This window comes from Camelus ferus, chromosome 5 (assembly GCF_009834535.1).
Source record: "Camelus ferus isolate YT-003-E chromosome 5, BCGSAC_Cfer_1.0, whole genome shotgun sequence".
Taxonomy (NCBI): Eukaryota; Metazoa; Chordata; class Mammalia; order Artiodactyla; family Camelidae; genus Camelus; species Camelus ferus.
Window position 1 is genome coordinate 33,788,280 of NC_045700.1, and position 20,572 is coordinate 33,808,851.

At 37.7% G+C, this 20,572-nt stretch overlaps 1 protein-coding gene across 6 annotated transcripts in view; it reads left to right on the forward strand.

Annotated features, from left to right (window-relative positions):
• The window catches only part of GPD2 (glycerol-3-phosphate dehydrogenase 2), a 134,305-nt gene extending 116,197 nt beyond the window's left edge, over nt 1-18,108 (forward strand). For 5 of the 6 annotated variants that reach the window (XM_032479470.1, XM_032479471.1, XM_014565008.2 and 2 more), the window contains 8 exons: nt 571-705; nt 927-1,102; nt 1,650-1,781; nt 2,706-2,864; nt 11,250-11,362; nt 11,462-11,540; nt 11,736-11,834; nt 14,662-18,108. In XM_032479470.1, coding sequence (XP_032335361.1) covers nt 571-705; nt 927-1,102; nt 1,650-1,781; nt 2,706-2,864; nt 11,250-11,362; nt 11,462-11,540; nt 11,736-11,834; nt 14,662-14,787 — 1,019 coding nt within the window. In that variant the 3' untranslated portion in view covers nt 14,788-18,108. The remainder of the gene's footprint in view (nt 1-570; nt 706-926; nt 1,103-1,649; nt 1,782-2,705; nt 2,865-11,249; nt 11,363-11,461; nt 11,541-11,735; nt 11,835-14,661) is intronic. The other variant, XM_014565009.2, reaches the window with a different exon arrangement.
• Nucleotides 18,109-20,572: the final 2,464 nt, after the last annotated feature.

Below are 20,572 nucleotides of genomic sequence, written 5' to 3' on the forward strand. Positions count from 1 at the left end.
ACCAATACTACGGGTCTCTGTAAGATTAAATGAGATGAAATGTGTACTTCAAGTGCTTTGACAAGGCCAGGTCTGCTATAAATGCTCAGTAAGAGGCTGGCATTGCTGAGGGGAGGAAATATTCTGTTACAGATTCCTTTGTTTAATAAGTATCTTTGTCTTCTCTGATAAGAGATAGCAAGCTATATTCTAGGAGAAAATGTAACAAGTCACAGGTCTTTTGGTTTGTCTTTGTTTCTGCTGTGTTGTTGTTGTTCTTTGTAACTATTCCAGACTGTCTCAGCTGAGGGTTGCTAACATTTGTGTCTTCTGTTTCCTCTTTGGGACCCATGTCAGTGATTTTCAAGTTCTTTGCCTTTTTCATCTGGATTATCTTTGTAAGAAAATGATTCTTTGAGGTTTTCTTGTAATTTATCCACTCACTTAGTTCTTACATTTAAGAGCTTTTTCTCCTTTCTAAAGTACGTATTCATATACTTTACTGAACTCTTTCCTGCTTATTAGGTGTTTCCTAGTTTTGTTGAGATGTGTCGGAGTAATGCTCTTAATCCTTGCATTGATCCTTTCCAGTGAGAAGAGGGGACGTCCTGGCAGCGTGGAGCGGTATTCGCCCCCTTGTTACAGATCCCAAGTCTGCAGATACTCAGTCCATCTCCCGAAATCACGTAGTGGATATCAGTGAGAGCGGCCTCATCACGATAGCAGGTATGGGATATGCACCTTGAGTTACATCATCATACCAGAATCTCTCTTAACGCTAACAAAGAGGGATTTTTTAAAAAATAATTTTGAGTAAAATCTTATGCATTGCTTTGCCACATTTGTAATAAACAACAGGTGAATTTTGTTAATAGTAAGTTGATAAACAGTTAATTAGAAAAGCAAGGACGGGTAACCTAATGAATTATTTTTCAACTTACTTGTAGGTGGAAAGTGGACCACCTATAGATCTATGGCAGAAGATACCATAAATGCTGCCGTTAAGACCCACGATTTGAAAGCAGGACCAAGTAGAACTGTTGGGCTTTTCCTTCAAGGGGGCAAAGACTGGAGCCCCACACTCTACATCAGACTTGTCCAGGATTATGGACTTGAAAGTGAGGTGGGTGTGCATTGCAACATCATCTTAACCTAATCTCACTGTTGCCGGTAACAGTCAGAAACACGTGGCCTCCCTGATTTAGCATTTCCTATCATTGGGTTTGTTTCTGCCTGTGTACTGTGGAAGTGAACTAACGGGGGAAGAAAGCATATTTTGCTTTAGTTGCCTAAAAAGCAATGCACATTTTGGTTTCTGTTTTAGAATCTGGGGTTTGTTTGGTTTGTTCTTAGCAGACAGGACCTCCCAGATTCTTTCTATCTGAAGCATAAGGAAGGCTGTTCTTTAGAAGTGATACCTGGAGCAGAATGAGGCTGAAGCTTCATCAGTCACTGATACAGTGATGCATGTGTATGTAGCAGAGTTAGTGCTGGCATAAGCATTCAGAGCCCTAGTGGTTTCCTCCCACGAAATCAAAATCTAACACTCTCTTAGAACGATTAGTTACAGGCTGTAAAAGACTGACAAGATAAGCATGTACATCTTTTGCTCGCTACCTAGAAGCTATGGATATTCAAAGTACCTGCCTGATGCAGTTTTATCTCCTTAGGTGGCGCAGCATCTTGCCGCCACCTATGGTGACAAGGCTTTTGAGGTGGCCAAGATGGCAAGCGTGACAGGAAAACGGTGGCCCATTGTTGGAGTGCGTCTAGTGTCGGAATTTCCATACATTGAAGCAGAGGTACGTGAATGGCCATGCGGGAATTTCCTGTCCGCCATGGGGTACTATTCATCTGCTCATTTTTCATCCTCTTTAGAAATTATATAGAGCTAAGTTTTAATGCACATACATCAGCTAAAACCGGGAGTGAAATGTCTGCTCCACACCGATCCTCTCATTTACAAGATTTTAACTTCAGCTCTGAAGTGATATTGATAGTGGTAACAGTACCAATAGAAAATAGGGCTTTCTTTCCCCTCCACGGATCTATCCCAAGTCTTACTGGTTCACAGCTGTCTGCCCCCTTTGAGAACTTGTAGCTCCTCAAGTTGGCACCACCCACGTGCTGCTTGATGATGCACCTTGATTTGACACGTGACCTCTCCCAGATTTAAGCTTTGCTTCTCATCAGAGTTTCACACGTTATGAAACCAGAGACCATGCTTTATATTTCTTTATAACTGACTGCACCTTAAAACATGGGTGTCTAGTAAGCATTTGCTTGTTGTTTGAATGCAAGAATTCTGTCATCTGATTACCCTGAGACAGAAAACTTTGGACAGCCTAAAGAGGTGAGACCATGACTTTTTAAAGCTTGTTCTTTGCCTGCTTGGCTGTGAAAGTTAACGTCCTTGCTATGTATAAGCAAAGAGGTGATTACTGTGGATGGTAAATGAGAAGTGATGCAGTTTACATGTTTGTGCCAGGTTCTACTCAGGGAGAAGGCAGTAACTCATGTCCACTGTGTCCCAATTTTCAAACCTCTCTTGGCAGGCAGATGGGGAACTTGTATGATGTCACTGTCTCATGCCTGCTAGAGAACCAGAGTATGTAAAGGAAAATGTCACTCTTCCTAAGCAAAAATTTTTTTTTCAAGTGAAACTTTATTGCCCCCCACCTTTTAAAAAGGCCTAAGTTAATAATTTTACTTTAATTCAAACTCAGGTGAAATATGGGGTTAAGGAGTATGCCTGCACCGCAGTAGACATGATTTCACGCCGCACTCGCCTGGCCTTTCTGAATGTCCAGGCAGCCGAGGAAGCCCTGCCCAGGATTGTTGAACTGATGGGCAAAGAACTGCACTGGGACGATTCTAAAAAAAAGGTATTAACTCAGCAATAAAAATGAATGAACTGTCACTACATACTATGACATGAATGAATCTCAAAATAATTATGTTGAGTGAAAGAAATCAGATGAAAAAGAGAGTGCATAATGTACAATTCCAATTATACAAAAGTCTAGAAAATGCAATTGCTAGTTACAGAAAACAGATCAGTGGTTGGGGATGGGATGTGCAGGGAGAGTCAGGAGAAGGGGTTGCAAAGGGGCAAAGTTGTATGTTTACTATCTGGTAGTCATGGTTTCATGGAGATATATACATATATCTCAAAGCATATCAAATTGTACCCTGTAAGTATGTGCATTGTTGTATGTTAATTATGCCTCAATAAAGGTATTTTAAAACTAAGGAAAAAATTTAAAAGTATTATATAGAAGTCTTTAAAACCACAGTTTCTTTTATAAACATGTAATGTCTTAGTCTGTTAGTAGAGGCCAGCACAGTTTTTGATGATGACTCTGTTTTTTGTTTGTTTGTTTTGGGGGCGAGGTAATTAGGTTTATTTATTTATTTACTTATTTTAATGAAGGTACTGGGGATTGAACCCAGGACCTTGCACATGCTAAGGACACACTCTGCCGCCGAGCTATACCCTCCCCTTTGACGATGACCTTAGATTTCCTGCTAATTTCTGTGTGTGTGTTTAATATCAATAGGCCTTAGGAAACTGGGGAGATATTTTTGTAACAAATAACTTGTTGTAACAAATTCCTGTAACAAATATTCTTGTGACCAAATACTCTTTTTTTAGGGAGTGGAGGTTGTTCTTGGAAAATCCCTTATAGAAAAATGCTCTCAAATTTGTGGTCATAATTCCTGAAAAAGTAAGATAATAATGATTGTGGGTAGAATGTTTTCTGGTTTTCATTGAAAACATTCTTAAACTATTCTACAGTGAAATTCACACTCCTGCAAGTTTGCCTTTGGTAGGAAATAGTGGTTTTAGGGCCTGACCACCAAATACTTATTGATTTGTGTCATTTGAAATTTTATATTTATATCCAAATTAATAATGAAAGCCAGTGACGATGCTCAGACACCCACACATACAGCCCTGGGCTGCTTGTAATAAACAGAAGATGGTCATGATTTTTTAATTAAACCAAAGTATTGTGGTGTGCAGAGACATGTTCACATATTTATTCAGAAAATACTCGCTGTACTCATTGGTTTGGTTCGTTCCCCCCGATCTCTCTTGAACCCACTCCGTTTAGGCTCTTTTGCCACTTTGCTGTGTGGCTTTGGTCGTGCTCCCCAGTAACCCCCATGTCGCTCAGTGTACTTGTCAACTCTCAGTCCTCCTTTTACTCAGCCAGTTAGTGGCCTTGACAATTGATCCCTCCCTCCTTCTTGAACAACACCTACTTAGTGTCCTCAGGCCGCTGTAACAGAGTGCCGCTGACTGTGGCTTAAGCAACGGACATTTACTTCTCACGATTCTGGAGGCTAGAAATCTGAGATCGGGGGCCAGCGTGGTTAGGTCCTGGTAAGAGCCTTCCACCGGGCTTCAGAGAGCTGCCTTTTAGAGAGTGGGCAGAGAGAGAGAGAGAGAGAGAGAGAGAGAGAGAGAGAGATAGAGAGAGAGCTCTGCTCTCTTCTACTCAAGGTGCTAATCCTAAGAAGGTTTCTTTGAAGCTAGTTACCTCCCCAGAGCCCCATCTCCAAATGCCATCACTTTGGAGGTTGGTGGTGGGGGTGTACACTTCAGTCCACAGCACCATCTCTCTTGGATCTCCTCCTGCCTCCCTCAGACTGCTACATTACTGACCTCTCCATGTTATAAACATCTATTCCACTCTTTGGTTGCTTGGGCCTCAGTCTTAGTTTATGCAAATTGATCTAACTCCATCAGCAAACCTTATCATATTATCTTCAAATGACTCAACCCTTTCTTAACACACTCAACTGCTATCACCCTGATTCAGGCTACCAGCATCTCTTACACAGATTATTGTAATAGCTTCTCTCCCCTCAGACAATGTCCCTGCTTTAACAATTTCAATAATTCCTTTAAAGTTAAGGAAGGTCATTGGATATGTTAGTCTGAAATTCAGAGGGGAAGTCTGAACCGGAGATACAAATTTGAGTTGGTATTTAAGCCATCCCACTGGAACAGGCAGTTCATGTAGTTAGATGATAAAAGGTGATCCCAAGGGTGAGCTCTCGGGCACTCCAGAGTTTGGAAGTTGGAGAGGGAAGGAAGAACCAGGAGAAAGAGAAAGTAATGGCTAGTGAGGATGGAGAAGGTGTGACCGGACTCAAGGGAGAGTTGTGACCTGGAAAGAAAGGGAGAAAAGATTTCAAGAAGAGGGGAGTAATCCACTGAGTCAAGTGTTACTGGCAGGCTTAGTAAGACGAGGACTGACAGGTATTCCTTTGCTAACATCCCATCTCTTTTACTCAGAGTAGAGCCAAGTCATTACCGTGGTGAACGAGGCCCTCTGTGATCTGGCCACCACCTTTCCCACTCCCCTAGTTTTTCTTCCCCCTTATTCCCTCTCTCCAACCCACAGGTCGAGTTGTTTTTCTTTGATCTCTCTGCCTGGAATGTTCTTCTCTGGATGTCCTCATAGTCTGCCTCCTCACTGCCTGCTGTTCTCTACCCCAGGGAGGTCTCCCCTAACCAGGCTGAACAGTCAAGTACCACCACCTCCCCAACCCAGTCTGAATGGCATTTTCTACCCCTTCCTTTATTTTTCTCTGTAGCACCAGTTCCCATTTGACGTACCATGTATTTAGTTGTTTATTTATTGTCAGCCTTTTCTCCAGAAAATAAACTCCCCAAAGGTGGAGACGTGATCTGCTTTGTTTCAGATATGCCTGGCATATAGAAGGCTCTAAATCATGTCTATTGAATGAGTGAATGAACATTATGGAGCATATATGTCATATGCTGAAGGTGAAAGGAAGGACTGGGCGTAGGTCCCGTCCCTCCAGCTTTCTCATCCTGGTGGAGATTCCCGAAGATGATTACTAATCAGTCACCTGAGAGATGTAGGGAAAAGGGCAGATTTCAAGGCTTGAATTTAGACTATCAGAGGCAGAATCTTCAGGGGTGAAACCACGGTCCTACATTTAAAATATTCTCTTCCAGTAATTTTAATGCCATGAATGTAGGGTCCTGATGGTGGAACCACTGTTTGAAAAGAGCTCCTTAATCCTGACCACAACTCTGCCAGGCATAATCTTTATCCCCATTTTATAGCTGAGGAAACCAGCTCAGGGAGTAAGTTCCGGTCAGAGTTCACTCAACTAGCAGATTGTGGAGCTGGGATGGAGGCCAGGTACTCTGACCCCAGAGCGCACCCTTTTCCCACCTTGCCCTGTTGCCTCTGCATGGACAGGACAGGCTTATAGCTCTTCCAGTTTTGAGTTTTGGTTTGACCAATGAAAGCTAAGTACAGAGGCAACGTAAGAATGGGACTTACTCCTGTGCTACTGCCAATCATTTTTACCATATAGAAGGATTGGGGATAATGTGTTCCTGTAAAAATTATGGTTGGAATGATTTGAATATGCAGGAAGGTACTTTGTGCCAGGAATTCAGGCTGTAGGAAGGAGGAAGGAGGAAGAAAATTCTGTAAAGTGATTGTGTTCGCCCTGCCGAAGAAACTAGATTTAACTTCAATTTAGATTTTATGAGCAGATTCATGTACTCAGAAATATCCTCCCATCCCCCTTAACAAACAGAGTAACAGAAATAAAAGACCTAAAGTTATTACTCAGTATCTGAGACAGAGGCGTATTAATGAGAACTGTGGACAGTCTAGGGAGAACAAAGGAGAGGGAAAAAAAGAATTAAAGGTTAGAAAGCTGGACTTCTGAGAAAAGGTTAAAAGCATTGGGATTACTTAACTTGCAAAAGTGAAAGAGGAGCAAGGTGATAAATAACTCTCTGTAGATAAATTGTGGTTGTTTTTACCAGTCATTACTTAATGAGTGACTCATGTACTAAGCATTATACCAAATATTTTATGGGAATAATAAACAGCTCATAGTTTCAAGAATCTTCAAATTTAATCAAGTGATTACAACACATATATACCTCAGAAATGTGTGTATATTTTCCAAAATTTAGAGAACTGTTACTCAAGATCAAATCCAGCCAACTTGGAAGAACTGACTAGGGTGAAAGGCGTTGTGCAGGGGAGCTGGGATTGTTAGAGGAGTTGGTGAAGTCATTTAGAGGATGTGACATTGCCAAATTGTGTTTTTACAGGGTATAAATTAATATCAGTGAAAGGATGACTGCATGGTCAAAAGAGTTTGGGAAATTCTGAGGTAAACAAATGAAGCCATTTTCTTTAGTGCAGATAATCTCGTGCCTTTAATATGCTTATACATGTTGTCAGTTTCCAGAAGGGAATTTATTTGGAGATAGACCCATCTCTCACTTATGGGAAGGGCTGGTAGGAAGGGAAACTAGTATTGCTTTAGGATGTATTTTGGGAAATGCTGCCATATTATTTCTTAAAGAAGATTTTATAACCTTCAGACAAACATGCATTTCACTGAGAGACTTTTAGAGAAGACCACTTAGGTAGATTGAGAGAGTCTCACAAAAATAAAGTATTCCAAAATTGATTCCAGTGAGAAGAATAAAAGGGAAGCAAGTGCAGAAATGAAGAGACTATGGACAGAGCAAGCTGATAAACAGCAAATGTCAAACAGATGGAAGACAGGTCCTCAACAATGAAAGGGTACCCAGGACTAATAAGCATGCATATAAATAGTGTCAGGAACTGGCTGAATGTTGGCAAAAATTCTAAAAACACCAAAAATAACTTCCAAAAATTGAGAAGGATGCAAATAAGGCCCAGCCAAGATCGCTGCTTCAGGTGCCTGGCACCATGTCCTTGACTGTCGGAGAAGGGAGAGAACCTTTCAACTCAGAGTTTAATACCAATTTGTTTTTCTTTTTTTTCCTTTTTGTCAAGGAGAATGATTTTCATTTTGAGAAGAGCAAAATAAATATTGGTAAGAGGAAATAGACATTCAAATAGGAAGCTGCTCTAAATGAGTTTGTATGCCAACCCAGAAAAATTATACCTCAGGGTACTTAGAGAATTTGCAGATGGGATTTATTTAACTACTGTTGAGCTTTAAATATTATGGCAAATAGGAACAGAACCAGAAGACAGAAAGTGGGTAAATGTAGTACCAAGTTCCAAAAAGAGAAAGGGCCAGTGGTGGTGGTGGGGGGGATATAGTTTGTAACCTATAAACCAGTGGTCTTGGCATTGATCATGGGCAGTTTTCTAAATTATGGCATTGTAAGTTTGTTTCATCAGCATTTAGTAGGTAGTGATTACTGGAAGCTAGTAATGAATCATTTAGAAAAATTCATTTCAGACATATTTTCTTTTCAGAAAGAGCTACAAGATTGTTAGATCATGGAAATGTTACAGACATAATGTATTTGGATTCCATAAAGCATTTCATGAAGACCCATGTGATATCTTTTTAAACTTGGTGAATTTGTAATTGGTCAAAAATCACTATCCGCAGAAAAGGTCTCTGATAGCATGTCCTGAATACTCTGTCCTTGGTCTTGATCTAGTCTACCGTGGTTCCACTGCCTAGATTATGATGTTGATGGCAAGCATCTTTGGTGTATCAATAAGAAACTGGAGAGAGAGTGAATGTTTGGTGACAAATTGAAGCAATGGGTGAAATTTCATTAGGTATAATTTAATAGAGATAAGTGGCAAACTTTGCGTTAGGTACCAAAACAACTCTATCCATTCATGATAGATTTGACAAGAGTTTAACAGTAGCACATGCAAAAAAGAAATATGGTTTTTGTTAACTGTGAATGCATTGCAGCTAACAGTGGATCATGGCTGCCCCTAAATGCAACTAAAATCTTAAGATGTCTTAATAGAAATCATATCTCTAGATTGATGAAATTACTTCTTTCTAGGTACTTGCCAGATCTCTGTGGGAGTATTGTGTTGTGTTCTGAGAATTTTATTATATGACAGACTAGCTGTGGTTTAGGGGAAATTATCCATCATGGTGAAGGGATTTAAAATCACTTATACAGGAGAGTAGTTCTAGACTTAAAGAAAATTCTTAAGGAGGAAATTCCTCTGTCCTTAAATATTTGTTGTGCTGTGATACAGGAAAAAAACAACAGAAACAACAACAAAACTTAGACTTAAAAAAAACATTACTGTAGGAAAGTTGTGTTAATCCCCAACAGATTGGAAGAATTGCAGATTGTTGTAATCTCAGCATAAATGTTTTTCTCAATTAGAGTCTTCCCTTTATGTGCTGCTGTCAGTGGAGTTACCTATTGCTAGAGTTCTTCTTTAGATGGAGTCCTCATGCTTCTGTTTTTGGAATGTTGTAAATGAAATGTGGGATTAGGGAGGCACATTGGGTTACTTCAAAGGAAGAAGTCCTTCCAGCTTTGAAATTCCATGGTTCCTTGCTTGGTATGGAATATGGACCCATTACACAGGCGATTAAGGGACACAACTTGAGGAAGGGCTTGTTCTTGGAGGGGAGCATTGGAGATGCCACTTCCAAGGAGGTGAATCTTGAACCAGTTTTGTAGAAAATAGCTGGGGAAAATTCATGCAACAGAGGAATAATCTTATTTATAACTAGTGGATTTTCTTGTGTGAAGAGAGTAATCTGCTGGTGAGGGAACGTCCTTGGTGGCTTCAAAGTAAGTTTTATGTACACCTTATATATCATGTGTATGTGTATCTGTATATAGAGAGAATATATAACATGTAAAAATTAAACATTATATTTAATATATAATGAAAATATATAACATTTAATGCAATAACATTCTTAATGTTCTTACACAGCAAAATGAAAAGTTAGAAATGCTAAAAACTCTCTCAGCTAATATATATATATACTATATATATCTTCCTTATAGATTTATATTTTAAAATATATATATTTCTCCTAAGAGAAAGGAAAGTAGAAAGGGAATAATCTCAGAAAAAAATTTATCTTCCCCAAGAAAAGAGTGAAGGGACTTGTCACATTTCATGTAGGTGTATGTGCCATTGTTTTATTGTCTTTGTTTCACTTTGCACTGGCACTATTCTGCAGACCAGAATTTGGGTCCACAAATTGACGTAGTAAGATCCTTTGATGGGAAGTCTGGAGGATTTAAGACTTGTGTTAGTAAGCATTTTCTAGGTTATGCTATATAACAACTTCATAATCTCATTGGTTTGCTGTAGCAAGCACTTACTTCTCACTCATATTACATGAAGGCTGCATGTTAGCTGCGGTGACTCTTCTTCCTATTTTCATATTGGCTTCAGATCTCTCTGATTTATGCCCTTCTCATGACACAGGAGCAAGAGAGGCTAAGCAAAGCTGTGCAGTTGTATTTAAAGCTTTTACTTAAAAGCGGCGTATATCATATCCATTCATGTGCCATTGGCTGAGGTAAATCACATGTTCAGACTCACATCAATGGCGTTGAGAGGTATACTTACAGGAAGAGAAGTGTGTATACATAATATGTGTATATATGAGAGGAAAGAGATATTTGTGAAGAATGCACAGTGCAATGGTGTCATTTTGGAAGTTCTTAGTTGGGAGACTGGTGTGATGAAATCTAAGAAAGACAATATTCTGAGCAATAGGCAATATCAGTTGGGGCTGGGGACACTGAAAACATGAAGAGTTAACTGTTCATTAGAATAACTTGTTTCTTCTCATGACTCTGTAATTTCCACCCAACTCTCAGTATCCCAGTGACAAAATTTTACTATTAGTTAATCCCGTGATGTCTGTCTCGGTACTTCTTGCCACATTATTGTAGTTGTTCAAGTCCCAGATATCTTCTTCACTTTTCATTGCTTTTTTTTGTCACCAAACCACAGAGATGTGGTCCTGTAGATTTTGCTAGTCAGTACTGTGGAAGAATATTCAGCAGTAAGAAGAAACAAACTATTAAAACATGCAACAACACAAATGAATCTCAGAATTATTATGCTATATGCAAGTAGTCAAACACAGAAATCTACGTACTATATGAACCCTTTCATATGAAATTCTAGAAAAGGTGAAACTCTGGTGACAAAAAGCAGATCAGTGGTTGCCAGGGCCAGAGGTCAGGGGGAGGAATCAACTGCAATGGGAATGAGGAGGCTTTTTAGGGGGATAGAAATGTTGTATATCTTGATCATGTTGGAGTCTACATCAAACTAGGTGGATTTTGTTGAATTTAAATTATATCCATAAAACTGGAGGAAATAAAAAGTTGTGCTGGCCAGAAAAATGAGGATGAGCTTCTTTTTAGAAAACCAAATGGGAGAAAAAAAAAGAGAGAGAAAATCAATAATTCTTTCCATAAATCTTGAACTTTGTGTGTGTCTGTGTTTTAGGAAGAACTTGAAACAGCCAGGAAGTTTCTCTACTATGAAATGGGCTATAAATCTCGATCAGAACAGTTAACAGATCGCTCTGAGATTAGCCTACTGCCTTCAGACATTGACAGGTACTTCTAATAAGTTTCTGTATCTCTCTTTCTTTCTTTTTTTTTTTCTGTCTTCACCTACCTAAGTATATTTTCCCATTATTCCACATTGTGTTCCAGGTACAAGAAGAGATTTCATAAGTTTGATGCAGACCAGAAGGGCTTTATCACCATTGTTGACGTTCAGCGTGTATTAGAGGTAATACTTTCTTTTTTCCATTCAATGCCTTTGATAGCAGAGGAATGTAAAGATTATATTAGGTAATTTTTTCTCATCTAGTGCTTTCTATAAGTAATATTTTTCTTTGAATTTTTGAAAGGCTGGTAACATTAATAAAAGGATGTGCATAATTTTTCATGAAACTTCATCACTTTGTGCTTTCCTTTTATTTAGAGTATCGGTGTCCAAATGGATGAAAATACACTACATGAAATTCTGAATGAAGTAGATTTGAACAAAAATGGCCAGGTTGAACTCAATGAATTTTTGCAGGTGAGTTGTGGTGAAGGGAAACAAGTGTACTTATTTTTTTTATCTTTTGCTTGTTGCTGGATGTTGAGGAATGGATTTTTAAGTCCACATAGTTGTCACTTCATTCTGAAAAAGAAGAGAGCTTGAATCCAGCAAAGGTTGTTATGTCTGCCCTCAAGGATAAGGTGCCTATTCTTTTTCTAAGGCACATTATGTTGTGTTGGACAACTTAGATTAAATCTAAGTTACTCATGGCTTAAACGGCTGAATCAGAAGCTTGCTTTATAAAGATGTATGCCATGGGATTCCACTAACAGACCCTTCTTTACGTCTATTATGGAAAGTATATTTTAAATCGAGGAAGTTTAAAGAAATCAGAATTGTATTCATTTGAGAACCTGAAATGCAATGGTTATATTCTTATATTTTAAAGAACCTGAAAAGCTAAAGAAAGGAAACCTGTATTCTAAGGTCAAGACCACATAATTCAAGCATTTCTTTTGCAATTTTCCACTTACTCAAGGCTCAGTTGTTTAATCATAACAATGAAGGAAGTAAATTTTGTTCCTTTAACTTCAAACTGGATGCTACACATCATTCCTTAAAAGAAAGAAATTCAACAAACCCATCCATTATTTGTAGCTGTCCGCAGGACTCTGATCTTATGAAGAATGCATTGGTTTCCCAGCAGCCAGGTTTTTTCTGTAGTGCTTCTTGGGCAGGTATTTCAAATGAATGCTGGGTCTTGCTTTCACCATGGCAATGATGAATGCTGAACATGAAATAAATTAATGCTGGGGATTTTGGTCAATGTCAGCCCTTTCTTCACTGTGTCAAGTTAAACAAACAAGATCAAGGCAAAGGAAATGGTAATTGTCTCTCTGGAGATGAGCTGCAGATCAGAGCATTGTTGAATCTAAATGTAGAAAATTTTCACAGGTTGTGTCCAGCATTACAAAAAAGAATGTTTAGTGCTTTAGCTTACTTACTGTTTAACTAAGTGCACATCTGAAATTGAGTTTAAAATGTATGCTTGGGAATTAGAAACCATTTAATACATTTTTGGTCAAGTTTTTTCTTGAGAAAAATCTTACCATTTGTTTCCAGATTGCAGAAAACTTTTCTTCAAGGAAATAGTTGATGCTTCATTTCATACATTGTAAATAAACAGCAGCATTTATGGTTCAAAGACCCAAGGTTTTAGAAACAATGAGTCTAATTTTATAGATATGATATGTAGGTCAGATTTTAAGTAATTTTCTTGAGTGCAATAGAGTTAAACATGTAGAAAATAATTTAAACCATCTGTGGGTTTTCTTCTAGAGTTTTTTTTTAATAATTGAGTATTTCTTGTCCAATTCTAAATGAAAGAGACTATTCATGCTTCTACTAAGTACAAATACACAGTGTAATTTTCAACTTAAAAAATGCTGACCATATTTCTTATGAAATACATTCACACCCAAATATTATGTTTTTCTTGTAATATGTTTTCAAGATATATGTAATGGTTAAAGGCAACTCTGAGTTTGTAAAGGTTGGTACACCATATAATGTTTATGGATAAAGAAAAAAACTCTGGCTCTCTCAGTCTTGTTCATGCTGATAAACTTTGAAGGTCTTCATTGAGTCAGAGACAAAACAATAAACAATAAATTGTTCTGTCTTTAGATGTCAGCATTCTTCATTCATCGGATGCAAAGTATGTTTTCAGGGTTTTGTTTTGTTTTTAATAAAGTACTTTCCTTTTCTGAAGATTAAGAGCCTATGGTTATCCCATTAAACACCTTTTTGAATGTAGATATATTTTTAATAACCCTCACGAAAGGATCGCTATAGATACTGCATGGTTGCATGACTTTATTTTTAGGTTTGGGCTTTAATGATACTTCTGCGTGTAGGAGTCCATCTCTAATAAGCAATAGCTTGTGAAACAGCTTTTAATAAGGTCATGAAATTCTGATCCAGCCCCTTAACAGATGTCTCAGACTCTTATTTGGAGTCATTTTTAAGAAATGTATCTCTGTAGGCTAAAAACTATAACCCTAAAAGTATTTTGAGAATATATATATATATATATATATATATATAATATATATTTTCCCTAATGCTTGGCTAAATCAGTTCTTTTAAAAATAAATAGATAAAAAAAGATTGGGGAAGTGAGATCAAGAAAAGCAAATAGTTAAAACCACATCAACTTAAAGAGGAAAAAAAAAAAAGCATCCCCATGCTCATAATTGCACAGTGCCTTCCAGATTAAAGGCCTTTGCCTGCTGACTGCATGTAATTTCAAGACTAATTCTGATTTTATCCATTGGATAAAAATGAATTAGCTAAAATCTGGGCTGTGGAGTGCTTTTTATTCTTAAGGTAGATCTCTGGGTCCATTTTCAAGGACTTAAATGTAAATTACTTTAAAAAGTCTGTAAGGAATTTGGATTTGGGGGACTTGAAGTTGTCAAGTACAGTAACACTAAAAAAGAGTAGTTAAATACAGGTCACAGTTTGTCTTTGTTCAATCCCTGAGATTCCTTTTTAAGATTTTTAAATGGAATTAAAGATTCAATATTTGAGTTGCTCAAAAAAAAAAAATGCTCTGAGCACATTAAGGGGCAAGAAGTGATGCATTAATTTGCATTTGAAGGCAGGCTGATTTGCAAAACAGCTGTATTTTTTTGCAGCAGTGGTGAAATAGCTGCCTCTTTCCCCCTTTTTGAAATGTTTGAAAATTGTACTCTTCTTACGTGAGCTGTAGTACCTGCTCCGGTTTTCAGTTTTCACTGTGGGTGTGAGGAAGGGAGTATGCTGGCTGCCTTCTGAATCTGTTGCCTATTTTCTCTTTAAGCTGATGAGTGCTATTCAAAAAGGAAGGGTGTCTGGAAGCCGGCTTGCTATACTAATGAAAACTGCAGAAGAGAATCTCGACAGAAGAGTTCCCATCCCCGTGGACCGAAGTTGTGGAGGACTGTGAGTCTGAGCAGTAAATCCACGGCCAACAAACACAGGAACAACAAATCATCATGTAACAAACCACAGATGACTTACACCACTCCGAATAGTGGATATGGATAGCTGCCTTTTTTAACACTGGGGAACATTCCAAAGCTTTAGGACGTCGATGTATACCCTTTATTTGTATTTGCCATTCAATCTAGCTTCTTAAAAGTGTATTTTATTTTTTTTTCTCATTTTCAATGCACACTGGTTTAATGTTTTGCATTCATTTTGTGACCTGTTAGACTGGACATGCTCCTTTTTTGTTTGTTTACTCATTTATTCAAAGTCAGTTTTAGAGGCAGAATATCTTGGCAGAAATTGAAAAAAGAAGCTGGAAACATTTTGCGACACGCACAAAGCTCTGGATATTAAGCTTGTTTGAGTGTTTGCTTCGGCAGCACGTGTACTAAGCTTGTTTGATAGTATTTGTTCTTAAAAGAAATTGAGTGGGGTGTGACCTATTAACACAATAGTGTTTCTGGAGACCCCTCAGCTCCTTCTTCCTCCAGCTTGTCTGCCTTCCTCATCCAAACAGTATTGTGCAACTTTACATCTAGAACATGACTGGCAACACTGGAAAGGGAAGAAAAATTTAGATCTGGTGATAAGAGCTAGTCTCAGAGAGAAACTCTGAAAGCTTCCAGAATCACAGGTATAAGTTAAGGATAGCATTGACATTTCTGGGAGTTACAGTGATAGTTTCATCTCAGCAATTCAGTTTTTCCCCCAGTCACTGCTGGTTTTTCTTTGACTATTACAGTTGCCAGGAAGATCCTGGCTTTTCTTACTTTAAAACCAGCACTGAAGTGGCAGGTTGGATGTAGTGGGATGAGACTGAATTTCTCAAATCTTCACAGTACTAATAAATTTAAGGATTAAAAACTTGTGTTTATATGTCCATATGTTATAGCACAATTTTCAGTCCCCAAATCCTAAATCTTGGAGCATGTGATATTGTCAGATATAGTCTCTTTGACTTAGGTTATCACATTTTAGGGGGGTGTTTGTAAACATTAAAAGAGGATAGAAATAGCCTTTTGTTAACTTTAGTTCTAATTATTTGTAAAAAGGCACAAAATTGCAATGTTCAAGGTAATTTTAATTGCTTAAAGCCTTTTCTCCTCTGTACTCGATGGAAAAGTTCTCAATCAACCAAAAAGGAAAAAAAAAAAAGAAAACCATACTCAATACACACTCACACACATCCCGCATCACACACACACATACACACAGAGACACAAAACAAAAAGAAAAACCAATCTGCAATGTATAATATATTGAATTTAAAGGGCCAATTTGGTATGCTTTTGCAATACTTTGGTGGCATTTTAGCCAGTCATCTGAATGTTTATTCGTTGTGTTTCCTCTTGTGAAGTTAACGACCTACTTTTTTTTTTTATTTTTAAGATCATGTTTTGTATGAAATAGGAAATGTAACCCTTTATTTAACATTAGGTTTTCATTGTGCAGGCTTGAGATCATAATTTTTTTTTAAACTGGTACATAAAACACTGTTGTGCTGTTATTTCTATATATGTCAACATTGTAGAATATCTTTATGCCTCATTCAAGTGGGGTACGAGCCTGTATGTCATAATGTACACACTGGAGCTTCATTCATCCAAGCCCCCATCCTCACCTCTGAAACAGACAGTTAAGGTAGCACATTAACTCATTTTGTTTTTAAAATGAAGTTTAGACTTGCCACTTCCTAAAGGAAAACCTAAGACAGAGAAGTGACGCTCCCAGGTATCACTGTGAACTTTTTTCTTTCAAGGTGTGATTTTTACAGTGGCTTTTTTTTTTTAAGTAATGGAATCACGTGGCTTTGTAATTTAGTGTTTTTCTATGAAGACAATAAATTTCACTGTTTAGAACCCAGTGACACTTCATAGATAGAAGAACTGTCCTTTACAACATCAGAGATGATGTACTGCAGTATTGCACATTTATGCTCTCTCTTTCTTTCTCTCCTTTTCTAGTTAAATCAAGATAACGGTGGGCTTGTATCCTCCCTGAATCCATTACAGTAGGGACCGGGCTTGTAACCTGACTGACCTGGGCAGAGCTGTATTTGTAAAGAGGCCTTGTTTATGCACGCCTTGCTATGAGTGAAGTTCCTTTAAGGACAAAAAAAAAAAAAAAAAAAAAAAGCGCACTTTTCTTCTTTTGAGCATATCTGCTTTGGCTTAAAATCTGCTAATTCTAAAACATACGCTTCTTCACCAATCCCAGAGATTCGTCTTGGAAATGAGCTGGTTCCAAGTCTTTACTGTGAATAAAGCACCCCCGCATTTTTGTGTAAGTTCTTAATTAAACCTGTACAGCTTCTTTACCTGATTTCAGAAAAGGATAGAAGAAAATGGGGGTGGGGGGGTGTAAACGCCTTCAAAATCTATTCCAAGCGCAAAAGAATTTTTTGTCTTTTTGGAGAAACATGGTATTAGCTGATTATGTTGGGATGGATGTTGGGTGTGCAGAGATTGTTTTTTTTTTTTATCGTCAGGTGATTTTTATTTAAAGAGCCTTTAAGGGGATTCAGGTGAAGGAACCCCTGTGGTGGAGAGCTGGATGCTCCTTTAAACTGTCCTTACTGCACTCAGAACAATAGTGATAATGCTGGATTATTTGTTAAGCCAAGGTTGTCTGCCTCATATCCATCATGCTGTTTGCAATATTCTTGCTTCCAATCAATTCATACTGAGTGTAACTTTAGGATTTCTACTACTAAATGCATGCTCCCTATTCTGCTTTAGTTTCTAGCTTTGTTTTGTCTTTTTCAAAATATGTAGCTTACTCTTTTGTACAACAACAAAAATTTCATTCTTTTACTAAACATACTGTAAGGATGATCATTGATCTTATTTCCTTTTTTAAATGTATTTGTAAAGATTTTTGGCATATGAATGTAATAATATTGAATCTATGACGCTAATAACTTGCACTGTTTTGCATTATGTCTTTTTAGAGAGTAAAAAAGCCCTGCTGTGTTTTTAAAGCATCAAGTATAATCCCACTACCAGAGTGGCAGTACACACTGCATGTTTTCATATGTGGCATTTTTATGTATTGTGTTGGGTTATTGTTCTGGATTGGACTGTTAAATACTGTGTTTGAGGCTGGGTTGTCATTTTTATAACTGTCTTGGTGTTTTATCGCCATTATTTATTACTTTTGATATACAGAATGAGCTGCATGCATTTATAGAGCAATAAGGGGATGTATTTAATGTGCCTTGTTTTTAACTGAATAAGAACTGAAAGCATGAATCAATAAAACTGATTAAAATGGTCCATTTGCTGGCATTTTGATGTTACTTGCAGCCAGAGAAATAACTTTGATTACTGCTGAAGTTTAAAAAAAAGTTTGAAAATATTTTCACAAACTCTATTTTTAATTGCACTTGCACATTAATTATTTTAGCTTGCATTTTTGTAATTTTATCTCAAAAGTGAATCCCTGCATAGACAGATGTAATTTTATGTGACTGCCAGATTTATTTGTATTAATTTGTTGCTGGAGCCTTTAGGGCATGACTTCTGTATCTGTGCAATCTTATTCTAAAATTACATTCATCCTATTACAACTCTGTTGAATTCCTTTTTTTTCCTTTCTTCTTTTTTTTTTTTTTTTTTTTTTTGTCAACCAGAGCCTTTCAGCCTGAGCATTCCCAGGCACACTGATGAATTTTATCATAACTAAAATCAATAGAAATGAATGAGAAAGATTACATAATCCATTTTGATCATCTTACATGTCAAGTTGGTGTAGGGTTGCCACGTGTTGATAAATGCTCTGACAGAAAAAATGCTATATATTTTCATTGTCAGTAAATCAGTAAAGCTGTTATCAGTTTTAACACAAATTTTATAATGCCTATGTTATTTTATAGGTTTTAATTTCCACATGTATAAGGAGCATAGTCTCCATTCTGGTTTAGATGCACTGCCTCTTGGTTTTGCCTGCTTGAAGGCCTGGGTGAGCTTCTGAAAATTCTTTGAAATTGTATAGCATAACCCAGAGCACTGGCTTCCAGACCGACTTATAACAATGAACTGTTTGTTGAGTGCCTGAAAAAAAATATATAGCAGCTCAAATCATTGTTCATTTTGATCTAACTTACCAAATTTTATAGCACTTTCAAATTTGTCAACATAAAATTTGTCAAAATACATTGTTCCCAGTTTCAAAATGTGTAAAGTTTGTGAAGATCAAAGAAAGTGAAATAGATACTGACATCAGTAATTTTGCAATTTGGTCAGCACTGGTGGCAGATTGCACCTGATGACACCCGACTTAGGAAGGAAGCCAACCAGGGAAGTTTTAAATGGTTATGGCCCCTCACTTGTAATGAGAATTTCTGTATAGGAAATGGAGTTGATGAGCCTTTTGTACCTGTGCTTTATAGTTTCGGTCCCTAATTAGCTACCACACTTGTGAAATATGTGAACCATGATGACACCAGAGACAGTCCTGCAGGTCCTGTGCTAAGAAGGGTGTGGGCCCTTTATACAACTCAATAAATACCTTTGGATTTTGTTAAATACTTGACCCGGAATAGTATGATTTATGTGATCTAAGCAAAATACCACTTTTGCAGAATGATCAGGGCTATATTCATTCTCCACATTTGGCATCGAATTACATTGCTTAGCAAACGCTACCATCCGTTCCCTGTTAGTTATCCTTATTCACCTTGGGGTTGCTTGAAACTTTGTAGGTTCAAGTGTGTATGCTATGGTCATAGACAACATACCCTGTTTCAGTGGAAGAGACTCAGGATCGGTACTCACTTGGATATTAGAGCATGGCATGTGGTACAGTGGGTTCCCCCAGCTTCTGAGCCATTCAAGCCCACTGTTGTGTGTCTTAAGCAGAATCTCTCTGCTCTCATTCTCCAGGTACCCCTGTAGTGCCCAGGTTCGTGCCTTCACTGGCTGCTAGCTCCCTTCCCTTCAGTGTGGTGTTTCAGAGAGTTGGGAGGTGTAAAAGCATTTTTTTATTTTTCCTCTTGGCCCTGGTGCCTAAACAAAAACAGTTTGGGTAAAGGAGAATCTTGAACTGGAGGCTGCTTTATCATGGTCAGGTTTTCTTTATCTAACCTCATATGATAAAACTGGCTCTAACTTTTTTGTGATTTCTTTAAAAAAATCCAATTTAGGCATATCTGATTTTGCTTTAAAATCTCCCTTCCTCTTTGTCTAAGCGATGTAAATGTAATGAGCTTGATCAACGTATCACTTTCCTTTAACCTGACCCCAACGCCCGCCCTCTGTTAAGCAAGCAGTTCCCTCTCCACTCCCTCCTTCCTTCACAGGTCTTTAGAGTAAATAGCCTCTGCTTCTCCCTTTTCATTTGTTGCTTGTTAGATTTTTTTCTTCTTTGCTTAAAATCAATTTTTTGTTGTTTTTCATCCCCATCATTAATTAATTTACAATTCATTTCTATGCATACAGAGTTTTTCCTATTCAAGTTAAGAAGCTGTAAATCTCAGATCCATTGAAATGACAGTGAGAAATATTTCATTTTATCTCATGAATCATTTGCCATCCTTATTGCAGAAAAATGGCAAAATTATGGTGTACCATGTTTTCATAAATTACTCTGCCCACACCCCCTCCTGCCACCCCAAGCCCCAGTTCATTTCATTATTTGTTTGGAAAGACTGTAAGAGTCAGAATCCAGACACTTGTGGTAAACAATTCTGATTTTACAGCAGGCTAATTGAATTTTCATAACATCACAAAATAATTCCTCTG